The sequence below is a fragment of the Aethalodelphis obliquidens genome, unplaced genomic scaffold, assembly GCF_003676395.1.
Source record: "Aethalodelphis obliquidens isolate GAN/ISIS:26980383/991018 unplaced genomic scaffold, ASM367639v1 scaffold18, whole genome shotgun sequence".
In the NCBI taxonomy this organism is placed as follows: Eukaryota; Metazoa; Chordata; class Mammalia; order Artiodactyla; family Delphinidae; genus Aethalodelphis; species Aethalodelphis obliquidens.
The window spans coordinates 4,668,354-4,689,042 of NW_020837962.1; the positions used below are offsets into that span (position 1 = coordinate 4,668,354).

The following is a 20,689-nucleotide window of genomic DNA, read 5'->3' on the forward strand; positions in this document are numbered from 1 at the left end:
GTCTGACCTGCCGGGAGTTTCTTTACTCAGGTGTCACGGAACCCTATTAGGCAGATTTCCATCTACCAAAATCCCCGGCCCGCCCCGCTGAGGGGGCAGACCTTCCAGCAGCCAGAATTTGGAGAGATGAAGGGGGCACTGATTGATCTTCCCCACCGTGGAAAATTGCCACTTTAGGAAAGGCCAAAATTTTCAAGGTAAGGTCCACCGCCCCGCCCCCCCCGCCCCCTTTTTCAGCAGGTAAACTGAGTCCCAAAAAGGCGTGACGCCAGTACTCAAGTCCAGCCGGGTGCTGATGAAGCTCGCGGTTACCTTCAGCTTTTGTAGCCTTAGGATACGTCTAGGTTTGAATTGCGTTCTGACTCTTTCCCCTCCCCCTACTCTGTCGCGGATTCGCAGAGCGAATTGGATTCCAGATCGGCCCTGAATCCGGAACTAGTAAAGCAACTCAGAAGCCAGCGGCTCTAGGGGCGGAGCGAGGCGGTACCCGCCCCCGGACGGCTCGGGCCAGTGAGCTCGGACGTTGGGCGAGCCAATGAGCGAGGGCAGGGGGCGGTGGGCCAATGAGCGCAGGGCTGCTCCGGAGGCGGTGCTCGGAACGCTGCCAGGAGGGCGACGCGGCGGTCGCAGCAATGGGTGCTGGGCCTTCGGGGGTGCGCATGGGGCTCGGGGAACGGCCGGGAGCGGCTGAAGAGACCGTTGCCGGGACTGGCCCTTGACGCTGAACTGCGGTGGGGTCCCCGCAGGCGCTGCGAGGGCCCTTGAGCGGGAGCGGGGAGCATCGGAGGAACCGGGCCGCTGCCGGCCACTTCAGGGGCCCGCCTGACCGTTGGGTGGATCGACAGTGCCGTGTGGGCACCTCTGGGGGTGGGGTGACCCTCCTGGCACGTTTCGGGGGCCGGGGCGCCTCCGCAGGGGCCGACGCACATCCCAGGGGGGGCACCGCCGGGGCCCAGCGCTGCCTCGGCCAGCCCCGGGGCGCCCCTGGATGGCTGAGCTGCCCTCTCGCCGGCCGCCCGGGCGCCGCAGCGGCTGAGCTCGCTGGGATCGCCGGGCCGCCGCCGCCCTCGCCGCCCCCTGCATGCCCGGCGCCCGGGTCGCGGCCCACCTGGACGCGCTGGGCCCCTTGGTCCCTTCCGTGCCGCCGCCCCTGCTGCCCTCTATGTTCTACGTGGGCCTGTTCTTCGTCAATGTGCTGATCCTATACTACGCCTTCCTCATGGAGTACATCGTCCTTAACGTGGGCCTCGTATTCCTGCCCGAGGACATGGACCAGGCGCTCGTGGACCTCGGCGTGCTCTCCGACCCCGGCTCGGGCCTCTACGATGCCGACTCGGAGCTCGACGTCTTCGATGGTTACTTGGAGTAGGCCTGGCTGCTGTCCCCCGCTCTCCCCACGACCCGCAACCCTCGGCCCGGACCGGAGCACGAGCCATGCCGCCGCTGCTGTTTGAGGGCACCGTCTGGCCAGGGATGGGACTCCCAGGACGAGGCCCTCTTCGGCCTCCGAGGCCTGTAAGTGCCCTCTGCGCAGGATGAGGGCGGGTTGGGGCGCTGGCGAGGAAGAGGGAGGCATCCCAAGCCGGACACACACCCCTCCCCCAGGCTTCTGGTTTCTCCATCCACCTCTTCCAGGTCTGTTTGGATGCCAGGAATGGCTGGACTCTTCTTAGGACCTTAGTTAGGGCAGGAAAGCTTCCCCTTAGTGAAGGTGACAGCTATTGAAGAAGGGAAGGGAGGCAGGACCTAAGTCGCTTCTTGGTTAGCTGTAGTACCAACTGTCAAAGCCTTTGCACCCAGATACATTTGAGACAGGCCTGTCAACTCCTCCCCCCATCCTTAACCTGTCTTGATGGTGACCTTGGCTTTTGGGGGATTCTCATTAGTCCTGGAAGGATAAAGACTTGCAGTGTTAAAAGAGGTTGGAAGCCAGGCACTGATCACCTTTGTCCTGTGGCCCCTTGGGGACTGGGTGGGGACTGAGAGCAAGGGCTCCAGGCTGATGCTGTGAGAGGAGAAACCTCCCTCAGCACAGAACCCTGTACTTCCTTTGGCATCGGCTGGGCTGCCGTTTTGGAGTCAGATTTCAGAGTGCCAGCAGCTCCAATCTTCAGGGGCTGCCAGTTTCGCAGGCTGCTTTCACAGACCAGGCCAGCGAGGGGGTTGGTGCTTGGGTGGCTTTGCCTGCAGTGTTTGCAAGGCAAACTCAAGGGGCTCTTGGGCCAGCGGAAGAAGGGACCACAGGATCATTGCACTGAGCTGTTAAAGTCCTGCCTCTGAGCTGCCACCAGGAAGCTGTATCCAGCCCCACCTTGTGTGTTTCTGGGAGGGAAATGAAGATCCAGAAAGGAGGAAGATTTGGCCAAAGTCACAGGAAGGAAGAGAGGCAGCTGGACTAGAGGAGAGAGGGCCTGGTGAGGGTTCATCGGACAGGAAGGAATTCCTTGGCTCAGCCCCTCAGCTGGACGGTGCTAGACACAGGTCCTGAGTGGCAGTGGCGGGGGGATACTGAGGTGGTGGGCAAGGGCTCCTTTTACCTTTTTTTGGCGGCCCAGCATGTGGGATGTGGGATCTTAGCTCCCTGACCAGGGATCGAACCCGTGCCCCCTGCAGTGGAAGCATGGAGTCTTAACCACTGGACCACCAGGGAAGTCAAAAGGGCTCCTTTTGGAAGATGGACACTAATGTCACTTACCCCAAGCATGCTACGTTTACCCCCCTCTTCTTGCCTATCTTAGCCAAGATGACCATAGTCAGAGGGTGATGCAAGGCGGGCAGGACCCACTAGCAGTGTCAACCTGAGGGGCTGACAGTGAGATTTCTTTGAAGAAAGCTTCATTTGAGCTCAGGGAGACCTTAGCCAGGGCCAAGGGCCAGGTGTAGCATGTGTCAGCTGCTCTGCGTACCTAACCAGTTGGCCTGCCTGCCTGCCATCCATCCATCAATTTGTTCTTTTATTAAACAGATATTTACTGAGTACCTAATGTGCTTGGCGGGTGAACACAGTGAACAAGACAGACTCAGCACCAGCCCTCCTGGCACTTTGTGAGAAGAGGAGCAGGTTCCCAAACAAGGCAGTGAGATTTTTTGAGAGCTCTGAAGGCATGGCATCCTCTATTGTGTTCATTACTATTTCCTCGGCACTTAGAACAGCACCTGGCATCTAGTAGGTGCTCAATAAATGCCTCGGTAAGTGAAGCAGAAGACTAGAGATAGGCTGCTTCAGACAGGGGCTTCAGAGAAGGCCTCTCTGAGGAAATGACACCTTTGAGCTGAGCCCTAAATTGATGGAAGGAGCCACATGTAAAGATGTGGAGAAGGGCTTCCCTGGTGGCACAGTGGTTGAGAATCCGCCTGCCGATGCAGGGGACACGGGTTCGTGCCCCGGTCCGGGAAGATCCCACATGCCGCAGAGCAGCTGGACCTGTGAGCCATGGCCGCTGAGCCTGCACGTCCGGAGCCTGTGCTCCGCAATGGGAGAGGCCACAACAGTGAGAGGCCCGTGTACCGCAAAAAAAAAAAAAAAAAGTTGTGGAGAAAAGCTATCCAGGCAGAGGGACCCGCAGTGCCAAGTACGTGGAGGGGGAGGGGCAGGGGAGAGAGTTGGTTCTTCCAGCAACTGAAAGGAGGCCAGTGTGACAGGAGAGCAGCCCCAGGAGAAGTCAGTGAGGTGGGCAAGGCCAGATCATGCAGGACCTGGGAGGCCCGGCCACGAGTGATGGGAAGCCATCAGAAGGTTTTAGGCAGGGCATGAGACAATTCCAGTCCACATTTTGCAAAGAGAACTGGCGGTTGTGGGCAAGATGAGCCGTAGGGGCAAGTGCGGAAATAGGGAAGCCAGTTAGGAGCTGGTTAGTTGCTCAGGCCAGAGGTGATGCAGGCTTGGATGAGGCAAAGTTAGTGAAGGTGGAGAAACACACAGAGACCAAGAATACCTTTTGGAGGTAGAACCTATGGGGTCTGTTCAGAACCTGTACTGAGTATTGATCATACCACACCTGGTTCTAGACCTTTTGCATATTCACTTATTGGGTCATTCAACAAACGTTAGCCCTGCTCTTCTGCCAGGCCCTGGGGATTCTAAGATGAATCCCTGCCCCCAAGCCAAGCTCTTGACTTTCAGTCAGTGTAACTTGGTGAAGAATGTCTTATTTTATCTCTTCACATCAACAGAAACACTTCCCCTTCCAAATGAAAACATTGGCATACTCTGAAACAAAAACTGAAGCCCAAATGCTTTGGCATACTTTGCAGCAAACGCTGTTTGAGCAGAAACACCAGGAAGTGTGTCTCAGGGACAATCTTGCAAAGCTCTCAAAGTGACAGTGCCTGACTCTGGCAGGTGGGGAGGCCTGGGGCTGTGGGAAATACTCGTCCCTCCTTGCTCAGTCCCAGGTCCAAGCCACCAGATTCGGGTGGGGGAGGGGTGGCTAGCAGCAGGAAAAGCCTGTGGGAAAGATTAAAGATGATCTGACTGCACCTCCTGTCCCGGCCCCTTTGCATAAGCAGAGGAACACTGGTAGTCAAATCTCGCTCCTTCTCGCTCTTTCTCACGTAGGCACTATCTGATGTTACACACAGGCCGATCCAGGAAACACTGACTAAGGGCGTGGGCACGCCAGGCACTGGGGACTGGGGTGATCTCAAGATGAAAGCTGCACTCATTTCACTCACTCTCGTTCTCTTTTCTCTTTTTTCCACATAATTCAGTTCCTCAAACCTTTGTTGAGCACCTATTTAAGGAGGCAGTATTAGGGTCATGATCAGGAGCAAAGTCCCTAGATTCAGATGACCTAGGTTCAAATCCCAATCCTTGTGACCCTGGGCATGCTACGTATCTCCCCATGTGTCAGATTCCTCTTCTATAAAGCGGGGATAATGAAAATCTACCTCGTTCTGAGGACTGAATGAGATAGATGTAAAGCTCTTAGACCGTCCTGTGTATGTAAGTAATATATTAAAATTAACCACTATTATTGTTAACAGTCAGACATAATGGAAGGTGTGTACACTTAGTCCCTTGTGAATGTATAAACCTGCACGTACACTCATGAATGAATATTTATATGCCACAATGAGCAAAAGAGGACTAGCTGCCTGAGTGCTGGGTGGGTCCCGGTCGACCAGGACAGGCTTCCCACTCTGCCTTGCTGGCCTGGGACGCTCAAGAGACCTTTCCCACTGCCCTGTGGTCTCTAAAGGCCACCAGGCCTGGAACCCAGGAAAGCTGCGGCTCTGTGGTCTTCCTAGAGTGTTCATCGTTGCCCAGGAGCAGGGAGTGGGGATCAGGAGCTCCCACCTTCTCCGGGGAAAGGACCACTGGCCCAGGAGCTGGGGAGAGTCCTCACTTCCCAGTGGTTCCAGTGTGGAGGCAGCTCAGCTGGATTGATTTGTCCTGATGAAAGCAGCTGGTGCCTGCCAGCCCTCTCTTGCCACAGAGGGAGGGCTTTGGGAGAGGAACCTCTCTGTGCTGGAAATGGAGAGACTGGAAAGCGTTGCCACAGTCAGCGTCGCCTGGTGGAGGCCAGATTTGGAGCTAAGGGTAACCAGACTAGTCTACTTATTACAGGGTTTCCCTGGTGTCAGTGTCCCGACTGGGCGCTACAGCTGCTCCTTCCTGATCTGCCTGCCCTGGTCCCTTGGTGCCAATCTGTGGCCTGTGCCATCAGCCGAACACCCAGGTTCGGCATATGGCTTCCCTGCTCAGAAACCCAAACCTCCCTTGGGGACAGTGGAGCTCCGGAGGGGTGGGGTCAGGGGAGCCAGGTGGGAGGCTGTGGCTGTCGTCCAGGGGAGAGACAGGGTGGTAACGAGGGGAGGCATGTGCACCCCCTGTCCCGGCCGGCTCTCCACCTCTGTCCTGACGTGAGGCTGCCTTGGAAGTGTGCTGGCTGCCCCTTTGGACAGGAGGAGACCCCAATCTGTGTCTCAAGACAACTGAGATGCCAGGGCTCCTGCTCCCTTGTGCCTGAGTTATGAGAACTGGAGACTTCATCCAAGGCAAACCCTCACAGCCCTTGCATCTGTTTTATTGAACGAAGAAATTAAGGGCTCCTATCAACCTGACCGTTTGTATTCCTGGTTTATCTGCTTTGTCTGCCCCCTCCCCACCCCGGGACTCCTGAAAGCATAGTTTGCTTTTGGGAAACCAAGATCACAATAAAAGGGACAGGAATCCTCATCCCCATCTCTCAAATAAAGGAACTGAGTCTCAGAAAGGGACAGTGAGGGTCCAGGGGTACAAAGTGAGTAAGACAGCGGAGCATTCTGACCGAGTGCTGACGGAGGGTGCAGGGGGCCTCCAGAGGGGGACTCCCAACCTCCGTCCTTGGAACACCACTCACCTGGCTCTACCAGGCCTGCCTCATATGTACTCTCACTCCTTTTTCTGAGGTTTTTTTTAAACTTTATTTTGAGATAATTTCATAATTACACAAAAGTTGCAAAGAATTCCCTTATACACTTCACAAAAAATGCACCAATTGCATCAATTCACATTTGCCACGTTCGCTCATGTATGCAAAATGCTCACTCTGTGTGTACATGTGTATATATTTTTCTGAACCATTTTTGAAAATGGATTGCAGACATGTTCCTTTTCTCCTAAATATTTCAGTGTGTATTTCCTTAGAACAAGGACATTCACTTACATAATCACAATACAACTGTCAAAATCGGCAAATGTAACATTGATACAATCGTATGACCAATCTAAGCTATGACCATTCAGATTGCATCAATTGTCCCAATAGTGGCCTTTCACAATAAAAAGGGATGGGTGGGGGCGGGGGGCAGTTGAGGTACAGGATCCAACCCCAGATCACGCTTTGTATCACTTGTCACATCGCTTGTGCCGTCTTCAGTCTGAACAGTCCCTCAGTCTGTGTATCTTTCATGACTGACATTTTTGAAGAGTACAAGTCTGGTGTTTTTTTATTTTTTTTGTTTATTTTTTGGGTGTGCTGCGCGGCATGTGGGATCTTAGTTCCCCGACCAGGGATCGAACCTGTGCCCTCTGCGGTGGAAGCACAGAGTCTTAATCACTGGACTGCCAGGGAAGTCCAAGAGTGCAAGTCTGGTATTTTGTAGATTTTCTCTCAGTTTGGGTTTGTCTGATGTTTACTCTTGAGATTAGATTCAGATGGTGCATTTTTGGCAGGAATACCACAGAGAAATGAGTGTGTGTCCTGAGTGCATCGTATTGGGGGACACGTGATGTCTGTCATCACTCATTACTGGTGATGTTAATGCTGACCACTTAGCTAAGGTCTTGTCTGCCAGCTCTCTCCACTGCAAAGTTACTGTTCTTCCCTTTATAGTTTAAGTACACTCGTTTTAGTGCTTCCTTTTTTAAAAATCTACTTTTTGTGTGTGAATTTATTTTTAAAAGAATGTTTATGTCACTGAAAAGAGACAACCAGCATCACTTGGCATGGATAAAAATACTAAGTGCCAAAGTCATTAACTTCTGGCCAATTACTGAAGCCAGCTAAAGGCACAGGGCCCCTGGTTCTTCGTTAAAAAGTCAGGTTAGCAACTGTCACATGATAAACTCCGGCACCAAAGTGAAACTTTCTTGTCCAAGTAATCATAAAGATTGGCTGAGAACCGAAGAAAAGCCAATCACTAGCTCACTGGGTGTGTCTCAGTGTTATCTCAGGCCATCTCCATGTACCCCCTAAGACTGGTGCTTCGAGGCTTTGAAGTCAGACAGACTTGGGTTTAAATCCCAGCTCCACCAACACCTTGGACGAGTGACTTCACCTCCCCAAGCCTCAGTTTCCTTCTCTGTAAAATGGGGAGGATAGTAGTTAGTACCTGCTGAAGGGCTCATGCACATTAGATGAGATGCTGATGGTCGTGTAGTTGGTTCTTAATGATGCCATCAGTGTTGGTGGCGTGTCACACCCAGAGGAGGCTTGGCCCGGGAAGCCTTCCCCTTTCTCAGGCCCCCTTCCTCTGTGTGAGGGCCAGTTACCAAGGAGGGTGTGTCTGTGTGGGCAGCCTTCGAAGTAGCCCGAGGGCCGTGATAACTGGTGCCTGGGAGCCCAGGTGATGCTGGTGCCTTCATAGTTGTCAGGCCCCAAGCCTGGGGGTGGCTGGGAGCAGGTTCCAGTTTCAGTCACCCCCAAAGGGGCAGGCTCCATTCCTGGGAATCCTTCCTGACAGGGGGCTTAGCTTCCCCTGAGCGTCACCCCATGAAGCAGGCAGCACAGCACTCATTAGCTCCATTAGACAGGGCCGAAAACTGAGGCTAGGGGAGGTTCAGGGACTTGCCCTAGATACCAGGCTGTGAGGTGGACGAGCGGGGCCTCCTGGCCACATTCCCAGTGCTTCCCTCAGTGAGGTCCTCAGGTGTCCTCAGGTCACAGGCATCCCCGGGAGGCAGTGAATACACCAAAGCCTAGTGTGACCCACCTGTCGGTGTCCTGCCCCCTCTTGGGCACTTGCTACCTTTCCCTTCTGAGCAGAGAAACCAGGCCCAGGCTCCCTTTTTGCAGGCCAGGGGTATCTGGCTAGAGTTAATGGTTTCATTTTCATCATTTGTTTTAGTGTTGCTTTCTGTTTATGATAAATGATACTTTTTTATTCATGATAGTGACATAAAGATTCCTTTGAAAATTTTGGAGTTTGAGGAAAAAAGTGCCTTGACTTAAAATACTAAATAAATAGGAGTCCAGGTGGTTCTTGGCTGTGACAGGACTCAGGAAGGTGTTGGGCAGATGCTGCCCTTCAGAAGGCCTCACTGAGTCTGGGGTGCAGGCCAGCTGGAGACACGTACTGGACCAAGAATCTTCACAGAACCCACGGCTGAGGAACACCAACAGCTGACATATAATCCAGAAACTCTGGAGAAACTGGCCCGGACACTGGCTTCCATCAGGAACCTGGACCCAGGCAGACAGGCAGGATCTCCTTTCCCACCCCTTCAGGCCACGCGCTCGTCAACCGGACAAGGCAGAGGCCTTCCTGTTGCGTGGCCCGGCGCTGAGACGGCAATGGAGACAGTGGGCAAGTCATATCTGGGTGACATCTGCCTTTAGCCACTTTAATTGGCTGGTTGGTACGTTGAGAAAGAGGAATAGCCATGGGCGTCCAGCTGGCAAGGTCTTTGGAGGAGGAAAGGGCTGCCCCTTTCAGAAGGCCCCCTGCACTGAGGAGACCCCCCGCCCCTGCCCTGTGTGTTTTCTAGGTGGGGACATGGAGGGGAGGGGCCGTGTGTACTGGGTATTGCAGGCATTCCACCAACACAATTTCATATAATCCTCGTAACAAACAGCCAGATGAGGTAGGCATTGTTTCAGGTGGGGGCACAGCTCCAGGGAGACTAGGTGACTTGCCTGAGGTCACACAGCTAGGAAGGGGCAGAGCCAGAATGACTCGAGATGGGCCAATTCCAGACCTTGCCCTGGCTACCCCATGGGAGCAGGACAGTGGGACGGCCCAACTGCAAAAAGAATCCTCTTCCAGCAGGTCCAGAGCATCATCCCACCAGCACCTTTAAGACACAAGGTCATTTTCTCCCTTAAGCCAAACCAAACTAGGCAGCTTCTCCACAGGGGTATCCAGCTGAGACATTGCTTCTTAAAATGGATCAAGTGCCCAGCTGTCATTCTGATGACAAACCAGTCAGCCAGCCACTCCTTCTGTCCAGCTCTGGGGAGTGGCCTGGAATGAAAGGTTACAGTTTCAGAAAGAAAGAAAAACAGCCAAAGCCAATAGCTGGTGAGTCATGCTCTAAGGATGTTAGGAGGTTGGAGAACCCAGTGCCTGGACTCTTAAGCTGCAGCCTCAGGATGCTTCTCAGCCCGGGGCTTCTGATGCCCAAGGAAAGAGATGAACTAGATGCTGAGAGGAACTGAGATAGACGTGGCGTCAGACCACAGAGGTTCAAACCCTGGCTCTGCCATGAGTTTTTGAGCTGTGTGACGTTGCTCAGTCACAAGCGTAACCTCTCTGAGCCCCATCTGAAATTCAGGGATGATGGTCCTCCTTGGCCCCGCCTCCTAGGGTTGTTTTGAGGAATAAACGAGCTAAGCCATGAGTTAAAGCAGATAGTACAAGGTAAGCACAGGTACTTGATAAATGTCAGCTGGTTTGCTATGAGACCAGACCTGTAATCAAAGGAGAAAAGGGATTGACCTTTAACAGCCATGGTGTGTAGCACAGAGGAGAGGACCCAGGACATCCTCCAGCCACAGATACAGAGGCCTGGGGCCACATCTCTGTCCTCAGTGTGCTGTGTGGCTTAGGGCAGGTCACCGCCCTCTCTGGGCCCCTTCATTCTCTGTGGAGTGACCAGCTCAGATCAGGGTCTCCTAAACCTCATATGACACCATCAACAATTTCTGCTCTATCTGCTCGTTGCCTGAACAGTTACTTATGCAGTTATTGTCTTTAAACCGGAGGCTTTTTTTAAAGTGAAATTAATGATGTGGAAAAAGAGGAACTTTATAGTATTACTATCAAAAATGGAAAACTGGCATCATTCGCCATAAATAGAGGTGACCCTACAGATAAACAATGAGAACGAGAGGGCGTTAGTGAATTCCAGCTGGAGCCGGCACCTGCAAGGCTCTGCACCTGTTCCCATCGGAGGTTAGCACGTGTGACAGAGTCACGCCAGCCAGACTGACGCTTGCCTGGGACTCAATGCTGTTTGCTATCACGAGCGTTGGGAGGGGAGTGAGTCCCTGTTCCAAGGGGTGGTCCCATGTTCTCTAACAGCCCTTTCGCCCAAGTCTGAGATGAGCTCAAGTACCATCCCATGCCTTGGGGAGTGCGCAGTGAGCCCTGGTAATGCTGTATCGGAATAAACAGTTCTGCTCCAGTTTCCTGGATGCCAGTGCTCTCGGCAGCACCACTGCTGACCCCAACAGGGAAGCCCAGAGTCTCCTTGGAGGAGGGAGGTCAGCCAAAGGTGGGCTCCTGGCAGGACAGGAGGGGAACCCACGAACAACTTTCTGGAGGGCCGAGCTCTCTGATGCTCTGGTTTAGCCCCGGCTTCCCCTCCCGCCTACCAGGTCCAGTGGGGAGACCGGATGGGGCCCGAGGATGAGAGGACTTGCGTGTGTCATCAGTGGGAGCCGAGGAAGATCTCTGAGCAGTGGAAGGGCACGTTCCTGGCTGACACTAGGGATGAATCTGGCAGAGGACGCAAGAAACTTGGCCGATTTGGCCCCTGCTCACCTCTCCAGCCATGTCTCCCCCATGGCCAGCCTTCAACCCCTTACTCTCCACCCCAAACCAAACTACAGGAGGTTCCAGGACCTGATCACCAGCCCTCCCTCTACCTGGCATGTCCTTCGTGCACAGCCTTCCCCAGACTCTGGGCTCCATCCGTCTCCTGTGCTTCTTTCCAGCGTCAGTGTGTTAACTTGGGCTAAAATTGCTCACTAGATTGTGTGTCAAAGGCAGAGGCTGCACTCATCTTAGGGTCCCCAGTGCTCAGCTCAGGACATGGCACACAGGAGGTATGAGATTATGTAGTGTTTAAGATCTCCAGCAGGACAAAGCCCTGGAGAGCTGAGCATCCTTAGACAAGTTTCTTACCCTCTCTGAACCTTAGTGTCTTCATCTGTAAAATGGAATCATTATAGTACCTAACTCCTGGGGTGTTGGGAGGGTTGAACGAAATGGCCTTTGTAATGCTCCATCTCAGGCATGCTCTCCGGGGAGCAGACCCTGGGACGAGGGTTCAAGTGAAAATTGTTTACTTGGGAGGTGATCCCAGGAACTACTGGTGGGGAGGGGGGCAGTGAGACAGGGAAGGGATGTGTCGTCTAGCAGGTTACCACCTCAGCCCTGGGCTCAGTCCTGCTCAGGAGCTCTGGGAACCAGTGTAGATGGAGAATATGCCTCAGAGTCATCCCAGCTGCTGGGTGAGAGAGCTGGGGTATTGATCCACCAGCTTTCTGGCCGTTACTGGTTGGAAGGCAGCTGTGGGAAGCTCTGCCTGCCCTTGCAGCCTGGGGCCCAAGCAGGCTCTAGAGGTGGAGAGACCTCAGGCAAGGAGGGGTGTCCCTGCAGGTGGAAGCTGCCAGGTCAGTCGGCCTCGGGAGGGTGAGTGGAGGAAACGGGGTGAGGCACCCGTGCTCTGCCTAGGGCTCGTGGCACACAGTAAAAGCTCAGGAAGTGGCAGCTGCCCTGACTGTGATTGTCTGCATCGCTGTCACTAGTCCACCGCCAGCCCTGCTTGTCACAGTTATGCAGCTTTGGCTTCTCTGAACCTCTGTTTCTTAGCCTATAAAATGGGGAGATTCATGGTTCTCAGTGGAAGCAGTTCTGCCCCATTGGGTGGCCCCTGGAAATGGGGTGAGGGGGCATTTTTAGTTGTCACAGGGACTGGGAATGCTACTGGCACTTAGCAGTCAGCGACCAGGGATGCTGCTAAGCCTCCTGCAGTGCCCCGAACGGGTCCTCCCCCGCCCCCACCTCTTCAGAGGATTGTCCTGCCCCCAATAGCAGCAGCGCCTGATGAACAGTAATACACGCTGTGTTTAATGTATACGTTTTATCTGATGCTCGATGACATTTGCAGAAGTAAGCTGAGCTGGCAGAGGTGAGGCTTAGAACTGGGGCGGGACTTGTGGAGGCTGTAGGGAGGGTGGGCGTGGGAATACGAGATGCTGCAAACATATTAGCACCCGGCTGGACCTAGAGACAGAAAGGGACAGTAAGTGAGGACGTGCGGGGAGCCAGGCGCTGGGGATGATGCCGCGTCCTGGGAGAACGAGCCAAGTGGGGCTGCTGAGTAGCTTGGCTGTGGCCACAGCCTTCCTGTAGGCTGCGAAGCATCTTCCGGGCAAGGTGGGAGCTGCCGCCAAGCCCTGCCCACTCGCCAGAGCTGACTCAGCTGCCCTAGAGCTCAAGTAAGCCAGCAGACCCCGGGTGACCCTGGAGCAGGCTGCCCTCCTTTGTCAGGTCCCAGGATCCCCCTCCTGGGGATTATCTCCCAAGATAGTGACAGTCCTTCCTCTCCCAGGTGAAACTGCACCGCTTCTCCAGCCTAGGGTCCTTAGAAATCGGACACACTCATAAAAATTTTTTAATAAAAAATTATAGGACCTCACCCCCAGCCTGAAGTTTCTGGTGGTTCCCCAAATTCGAGCCTCCAGTTGGGTGGTGGGGCGGTGCTTCTGTGCTGGTAACGCCCCTCTGTCCCTCTTGTTAGGCCTGCTCCCCTCGAAAGCCCTGTGCCAACAGAGAGGTGCCCGTCCAGACCCAGGATGGTGGGACACAGAGATTGAGACTGGGTGCCGAGGTCCGGAAGGCACGCGCCCCTGCCCAAAGGGTAAGGCAGGGGCGCCCGGAGACCTTGCCCGCCTGCAGCGTCGCGCAAACGGCCTTGCCTTGGCTTCCGAGCTTTCGCCGTTGCAATGGATGTTTACAGGAACCCAGCCAGAGTCTGCCTCCCTGCTCTTCACCCCCGGCTGCATCTGCTTCTCCCACTTAATCTTCAGAGCGGACATTTCACACACAAAAGCGACTCCCAGCTCTGTTTGGTGCCAGTGGAGCTCTAAGCCCAACGGGGTTTGGCCCGAGGCCGGGCTTAGATGCAGCCATTGTTTCAGAGAGTGACTCAGAGGAAAAGAAGAACACCTGGGGGACCGAGGGTGGGGTTTTGACTCATTCATTTCAAATTGTTTGCTCTCCATCAAGTTGCCAGAACTGATACATTGCACCGGGGACAGTGCTCCTCCAGCCAGAAATATTTTTCGAAAATGTGAGTGGTATGAATACTTGACTTCGATAAACCTGTAAAAGCAATACTTAGGAGGCTAACTTCTTTCAATTAAAAAAATGTATGCAACTCCAACCCCTGGGGCCCTGCGGGGGTGGGGGGTGTTTGCTTTGTTCTTTTCCTTTGAGATTCCGGAAAGGAGTCCTCATGGAGAACGTCATGGTTGAGAAAGGGCAGAAGGGTCAGGGCCTCCCCAGTTGGAGATCCAGTGGGGTTTGGAGAGTCTGTCCAAGCTGCGTTGGTGTCGGAGTCCCAACCCGGCCCCCTCCCGGCTTCCACGAGCCTGACAAGCAAGGGCCCACCTTGGTTGTGGAGGGAAAGTCCTGGTGGCCAAGCTGAAAATCAGGCCTGAATCCCAGAGCAGTCGGAGGTGGGGATCCCCTGTGCTGGGCACATGGTAGATCTCCCCTAAAGATGAGGGGAGTGGGCGGGTGAGGGAAGGAGCAAACGAACGACTGAAGTTGGGTCCACGTGCAGTAATTCTCCCCGTTTGCAGAACAGCTGATGCTTTTCAAAGTACCTTCACGTATATACTGTGTTGAACAAGGAATGGGTGGTCAGCTCCATTCTACAGGTGAGGAGACCAAAGTGTGGGAGAGGAAAGGTCCAGCAGAACTCAAGAGAAGGCAGTTACATACCACCTGTCCTCATGTGATTCTAAGAAGGGTTGCTAAGGAATGTGAACTGGAAGACATTCAAGACAAAGGGGAGCAGGAGAAGGGAGACATTTCTTTGGGAGAGAGGCCTGAGGGGAAAGGCAAGGGTTTAAAAGGTGCATGGCCTTGATGTCCACTGAACGTGGAACCATGCCGTCAATGGACAGTGTGTCTCCAGACGTCAGCTGCCTTGATTCCTCTGGGCCTCCCTTCTCCCACCCAGCAAATGGGGAGCAATTCCAGCATTTGCCTGCAATTCCGGTGCCTATGCCTGCAGAGTGACCCTCCAGAGAAGTCAGAAGTGGAGTTTGTATCTTGACTCCCTCTTTTACAGGAGTGTGACCTTAGGCAAGTCACATCTGTGAAGTGGGGACAGTCATTTACCCACCTCATAAGATGAATTTGTGTTAATGACAAAGGTGCCCCTCTGGGCAGACACTGCTCCACACCAGGACTCACAGCTTGGCAAGCAGAGCCCAGACTGGATTGCAGACCCCATTTGCTCCCATGTCCAGGCGCCTTGTGCAGTGCACAGACTGCCCAACCACACCCGACAGCCCTGCCCAGGGAGTTTTTTAAACTTACTAGAATGCAAGATTTAACAGAGCAGGGACCTTGAGCATTTTATTGAGTACACCACGGTGTCACTATATATTTGTGGCATGAATACAGCAAATAAAGAAAGCAAAATTGTGGTGAGAATTATCCGTTCATTCCACAAACATTTATTGAGCCCTTACTATGTGCAGGCCCCTTGCTGGGTGCAGAGGGTGCCTCTGCACAGCAGTGAACAAACAGGTTACCTGCACTCTTGGAGCTCACATCCTAGGACTAGAGCAGACAACACAACAAATAAGTGTGAAAAAGATAAACTAGTGACGGGATAGGCCGGGGGAGGGGTGTCTGCATTTACTACCGTCCCGAGGAGCTGTCCTTTAAACTGAGTCCTGCAGGCCATGTGAAGAGCTGGGAAAACATTCCAGGCAGAGGTGAGAATGAAACACACGGATGTGTGTAATAATGACAGCCCACACGTAGGGAACTGGATGCCAGGCTCTTGTTCTCAGCATATTTGCTCATTGAATCTCCACGTAACCCCATGAAGAAGGTACTGAGATTATGCCCATTTTACACGTGAGGAGACGGAGGCACAGAGAAGTAATTTGCACAAGTGAGTGGTGAGCTGGACACTGAGCCCAAGCAGTCTAGCTCTAGAGTCTGAGATGCCTGACCCTACGCCGTGGTCCCTCTTGGTAGGGGGGAGGGGCCCAGCACTTTGGCACAAAGTAATAATACGTGCTAACATTTATTGAGCACTTACTGTGTCCCCTGTGCTGTGATAAGCACTTTACATGTATCAACTCATTTAATAAGTGGTAGCTATCATTTAAAGTCATTACTATGAATAATTACAGCCTCTGACCTCATTGTATCACCTCTGAACAGACCAAAAGCAGTGGGGACAGTTGTGCCCACCCCGCCTGGCTGAAGGGCGCCGCAGATGCCTGGATCAGGAGGAGACTGTCTTCCTGTGACTGCACAAGTGGGAGTTCTGTGGACTCTACAAGGTCCACAAATGCAGGCACACCCTGAGGGGTGATGGCCCAGCTACAAGGCCTGATGCCCTTAGCCACTGGGCCAAGGCGGAAGGCACTACCTTTCTGCGAGGATTGCCAGCGGGGCAGCGGGGTCAGAATCCCTCTGACCCTCCCAACCCCCAACACCCACTTACTGGGAAGAGGAGGAGAGTTTGAGGAACCAGGCATCAGGGCTGGTGCACTGGAGCACAGACAGCTCCCACAGCCACCAGCAGAGGGCCAAGTTGTCCCAAATCAGGGCTTCTGACCGAGCCAGCCGTGCCCCAGTGGAAAACAACAACAGGCGACCTGGCAGCTCTCAGCGTAGACAGCAAAGCTGCCAAGTCCCTTCCAGGCTTGCCGTGGCCAGGGCCGGATTCCAGCTCAGCTAAGAAGCGACTCCCAGGGTAGAGCAGAGGATCCGAGACAGAGGAAAACACTCTGCAAGGCTCACGGTGCTTCAGCCTTGCTGACCCCCAGATAATGAATTTTCCAATGAATGGTAGGAAGCCATAGAGAAAATCCTTTCCCGAAAGACAGGACTTGAGCCGAAGTGGACTCTGCTGTGTGTGTTGGGCTGAGGGGGGTGGGGAGGGCAAGAGAGCAAGGGCCTCCGTCAACTCGCCGTAGAATATGGCAGAAGTGATGCTGTGTGACAGCTTCTAAGGCTGGGTTACAGAAAGGGCAGGGCTGTTCCCCATGGTCTCGGTCTCCTCTGCCCCTGCAGCCTCTCTTCCTCTTGGGGTGATCACCCTTCAACGCAGCCACCATGCTGTGAGGAAGCCCAAACTCGCCCACAGGGAGAGTCCCCCTGCCACTTCCTTAGAGGAACAAAGGCCCCCAGCCGCTGGGCAGCATCGGGTGCCAGACATATGCGTGACTGAGCCTCCAGACAACCTCAGCCGACACTGAGTGGGGCAGAGACGCGCTGTCCCCGCCAAGCCCTGCCCAGAGACAGGTGTGTGAGCAGAATAAGTGTGTGCTGTTGTAAGCCACTGCGTTTGGGGGCGGTTTGTGACGCATTAGCTAGCCGGAAGAGTGGGCATCCAAGATGGTAAGCACGGTATAACTCAAACACAGGACCTGCCCGTGGGATTAAATGAGCCATTTATCATGTAGTGAAAAAAGACACAGGAAATGAAGGCAAAAAGGTAGACGTGGTTCCAGTCCATCGCCCCTGCCCTCCTCTGTTAGTGTACCATCAGCTCTTTCCCTGCTAAGGTCCAGTGTGTCTGGCCAGGCCTAGATTTGGCCTCGGCAAACAAAGTTAGTGCAAACCAGTGAGTCCCAGAGACGGAAGGCAGTTGCTGTAGAATCTCAGCCGGTCATGGTTTGGGAGGTCAGCAGGCAGGGGATGGTCGCTGGTATCCTCAGAGCTTGCCCTTTAGGAGAGCAGCGTGGAGCAGCGCTTTCTCCCCAGGCCGGCAGGGACCTGGGCAGGTGGGGATGTGGCCGCTTCATCCCTCTCTCTGGCCTGGCCACAGCTGTTGGCAGTGTCCTGCAGGGAATGCCTCAGGGCTCTTGGGTGCACAGCACCTGCCACCAGGCACTGGCCCATCTGCCAGGGCTGCAGTGGCTGAGCAGGGCTGACATCAACCTGCTCTCCGAAGGAGCCTAGGGCCAGGCCTGGGTCTGTTCACAGAACAGGCCATGGGTCCTTTCCGCAGCTGGGCGGGGGCCGACTCTGAACCACCAGGGCTGGGCACCAGGACGCCGAGGCTCACGGGAAACAGCCCAAGAAGAGTTGTGTCCATAAATAACCAGGTCAGGGTCCAGCATGGTCAGTGTCCTCGGAGAACATGCTGTGAGAGGTCAGGATGGGTGGAGATCAGGAAGCCTTAGGACAGGGCAGTTTAACACATGGATAAAGTGCGGTCGAGATTGGGGATGGGAGGGATGGGAGGAATGGAGGAGGGGGATGTCCCAGGTCAGGGGAGCATGGAAGTGAGGGGACCGTCATCCGCACAGAGAGAGGCAGGAAACTGGTAGAGCAAATTCCTATGAAAACAATGCCGGGCATCGGGGCAGCCGACAGGTTGAAACAGCAGCCGGGATGGCTGGGGAGTCCTCGAAGGCAGACCTTCCCAATGCTGAGGGCCGTGGGACGTGCACGGCTGACCCACCTGTCCTTCCCCGGGTCCCACGCCTGCCCATAGGGAGGATCCTCAGGGCCCAAGTCCTCAAAGCCTTTAGAAGACACCGCACCGAGCCCAGCTCAGGGGGATACGGGGTGGGCCCAGATGGCACATGGTCTAGGAATTGTCACCCAGCTCCCACCTGCTGCCCCGCCCACCTTTTATGGATTCTGACTTCACAGGACACTGTCCCCAGGGACCCCCGTGGTTCTCCCCTTCCAACCTCACCTCAGTTACCTTGTCCCAGGCACAGCCTGGATCATCTCAGGATGATCCTTGAGTCCAGCTGCTGCAGGTGTTCCTGGACGCCAAAAGGGATGGTGGGCGTCCACATCCTGTGATGGGGGCATGGCACACAGAGGTCAGAGGAGAGGGGGTGGTCCCCACGCAAGCTGCCCCCAAATCCCTCCTCCCACCTAGCCTAGTGTGGGGTCATGGGGATACCAGAGGCCTAGGAGCCCCAAGACCCCTTTTTAAAAACTGATTCTGCCACTGACTTGCTGTGTGATCTCAAAAAGTTTAGTTAACCTATCTGTGCCTTATTCTCCTCATCTGCAAAATGGGTCTTACAAGAGCCACCCTATCCCTCCTAGAAGATATGAGTGATTATGTAGACAAAAGTGCTTTGAAAGACAATCAAGTACAGTACTGGACAGTAGACATCATAGTGATGTAATAATAAATAAGTTTCAACCATATGAAATGGCCAGGTGTGTAGGTCAAAAATGGTTGAATATAAGCGATTTCATGTTGTTCAGCCTAGTATATAGAACATTTTTGTGTACCAGACACTCTTCTGAGTATATTGACACATTTAAACCCCACAATTTAAATATAAATATTTAAATAGGGGGTAAATATTATTGTCACTCCCATTTTACAGACGAAGAAACTGAGGCCAGGGACTTCCCTGTGGTCCAGTGGTTAGGACTTGGTGCTCTCACTGCTGAGGGCCCAGGTTCAATCCCTGGTCCGGGAACTAAGATACCGCAAGCCATGCAGCGTTGCCAAAAGAAAGAAAAAAAAAAAAGAAGAAAAGAAACTAGGTCCAGAGGGTTGATGTGTCTGCTTGCCCAAGGTTGAACGCTGGTGAGGGACAGAGTGGGATTTGGGCTCAGGGCTCACAAGGTGAACCACACACTGACTCTCCCTCCACCACTGCTGAGACTTACGCCAGCTTCTCCACGTGAGGGCACTTTCTCAGGCTGGCAGTGAGCTGCTGGGCCCCGGCAGCTGTGAACTTGTTGTACTGGACACTGGGAAGAGAAACCCATTGTGGATCCTGGCCCTGGGGACCAATAAGCCCCAGACCAAGGTCATCACCACGCTCTCGACAACCAGACCTCAGCCCAGCCCTTCCCATGATGCCAGCAGGAGACCCTGGTCCTCCCAAGTCCTGGCCCCACCCCCACTGCCCAGGTTCCCACACTCACTCCAGCACCCGGAGGGACACCATGTCTGGAAGCACGTGTGCCAGGCTCTCAGCTCCCACATCGCAGATGCAGTTATTGTACAAGCTGCCGGAGAAAGAGGTCAGGGCAGGGGTCGGGGGTGCTGGGGGGTCAGGGCCCAGGGAGAGCCACACCCAGCCAGAATTACTGCCCCATTTAACAGAGGGGGAAACTGAGGCCCAGAGAGTTGAGGCTGCTTCTCTGTGGTCACTCAGTGAGTTCAGGGAAGCAGCAGGACTAAGTGGAGGTAGCTTCCCATCTGAAACAGCCCAAGTTCAAATCCCAGCTCTGTGGCTTGCTGCCTGTCTGATCTTTGGCGAGTTACTCAGCTCCCCTGTGACTCAGTTTGCTCCTCCATAAAATGGGCATGGTAGAGTAATTGTGGGGAGGAGTAAATGAGTTAATGTTGGTAAAACACCCAGAACAGGGCCTGACATGTGGAATGAACTACATGTTAACTATGGTTATTATACCTCCCAAGGGGGTTTGTGCGGGTTATACAAGTTACTGTGGGGGGTGGGGCAGCATCGGGAATAGCAGGAGAGAGAGAAACCCAGAGTCACTGGGCAGGCTCGGGTTTCTATAATATATTCAGTCACCATCAGCAGTGTCAGAAATAGCACGACACCTTCACTGGTGCCAACTTAAGCCGTATATTCATTAACGAGCGTCCTTTTAACAAGCCAGGTGCAGCCACGGTTCTAATTTCAAGGCCGTGACTTTGCCTTGACTCAGCCTCAGAGCAACACGGCAGGGCTGCCTGTAAAAGCAGCAAGTCTACACTGCAGCAAAGTGGATTCAAGCTAAACTCCAGGAACCCCTGATGTCATGGGTCGGCCGGTACCAGGGCAGGAACCAGGTAGGGGTTTTACAATCCCTTCCTGGGATGGATCTTAGAACCAGGAGGCCCTTCCTCACCCACAGGAAGAGGATTCTTCCCATATTTCATTGATGCCAAGATGTACATGTTCACATTTGAAAATCATTGCGATCAGGATGTGTCTGATAATCAATGGATGTCATTTAATTAGCAGCGTTTTGTCCCCTTAATGGTGTCTTACAAATGGATGGCATCTTACAGTCCATAAAATATGAGGTTCCTTTGGTTTTTGGCCACGCTGCGCAG

The 20,689-nt window shown here is 53.9% G+C and overlaps 2 protein-coding genes across 11 annotated transcripts in view; one reads left to right on the top strand and one right to left on the bottom strand.

Annotated features, from left to right (window-relative positions):
• The first annotated feature begins 577 nt into the window (after positions 1-577).
• Positions 578-14,649, top strand: DEXI (Dexi homolog). Its single transcript, XM_027117419.1, has 2 exons — positions 578-1,515; positions 13,175-14,649. Exon 1 carries the CDS (start codon positions 1,082-1,084, stop codon positions 1,367-1,369), a length of 288 nt encoding a protein of 95 aa, XP_026973220.1. The 5' UTR covers positions 578-1,081; the 3' UTR covers positions 1,370-1,515; positions 13,175-14,649.
• A 357-nt stretch (positions 14,650-15,006) lies between these two features.
• CIITA (class II major histocompatibility complex transactivator) overlaps positions 15,007-20,689 on the bottom strand; it is a 50,302-nt gene continuing 44,619 nt past the window's right edge. For 8 of the 10 annotated variants that reach the window (XM_027117412.1, XM_027117408.1, XM_027117414.1 and 5 more), the window contains 4 exons: positions 19,546-19,629; positions 19,285-19,368; positions 18,341-18,447; positions 15,007-17,779 (listed from right to left, as the gene is read on the bottom strand). In XM_027117412.1, coding sequence (XP_026973213.1) covers positions 18,372-18,447; positions 19,285-19,368; positions 19,546-19,629 — 244 coding nt within the window. In that variant the 3' untranslated portion in view covers positions 15,007-17,779; positions 18,341-18,371. Of the gene's footprint in view, positions 17,780-18,340; positions 18,448-19,284; positions 19,401-19,545; positions 19,630-20,689 lie in introns of those variants that run through there. The other 2 variants (XM_027117409.1, XM_027117410.1) reach the window with 2 other exon arrangements.

Bases quoted from the DNA above. Each gene is read 5' to 3' on its own strand.
- DEXI (XM_027117419.1), top strand. From the start codon at position 1,082: ATGCCCGGCGCCCGGGTCGCGGCCCACCTGGACGCGCTGGGCCCCTTG.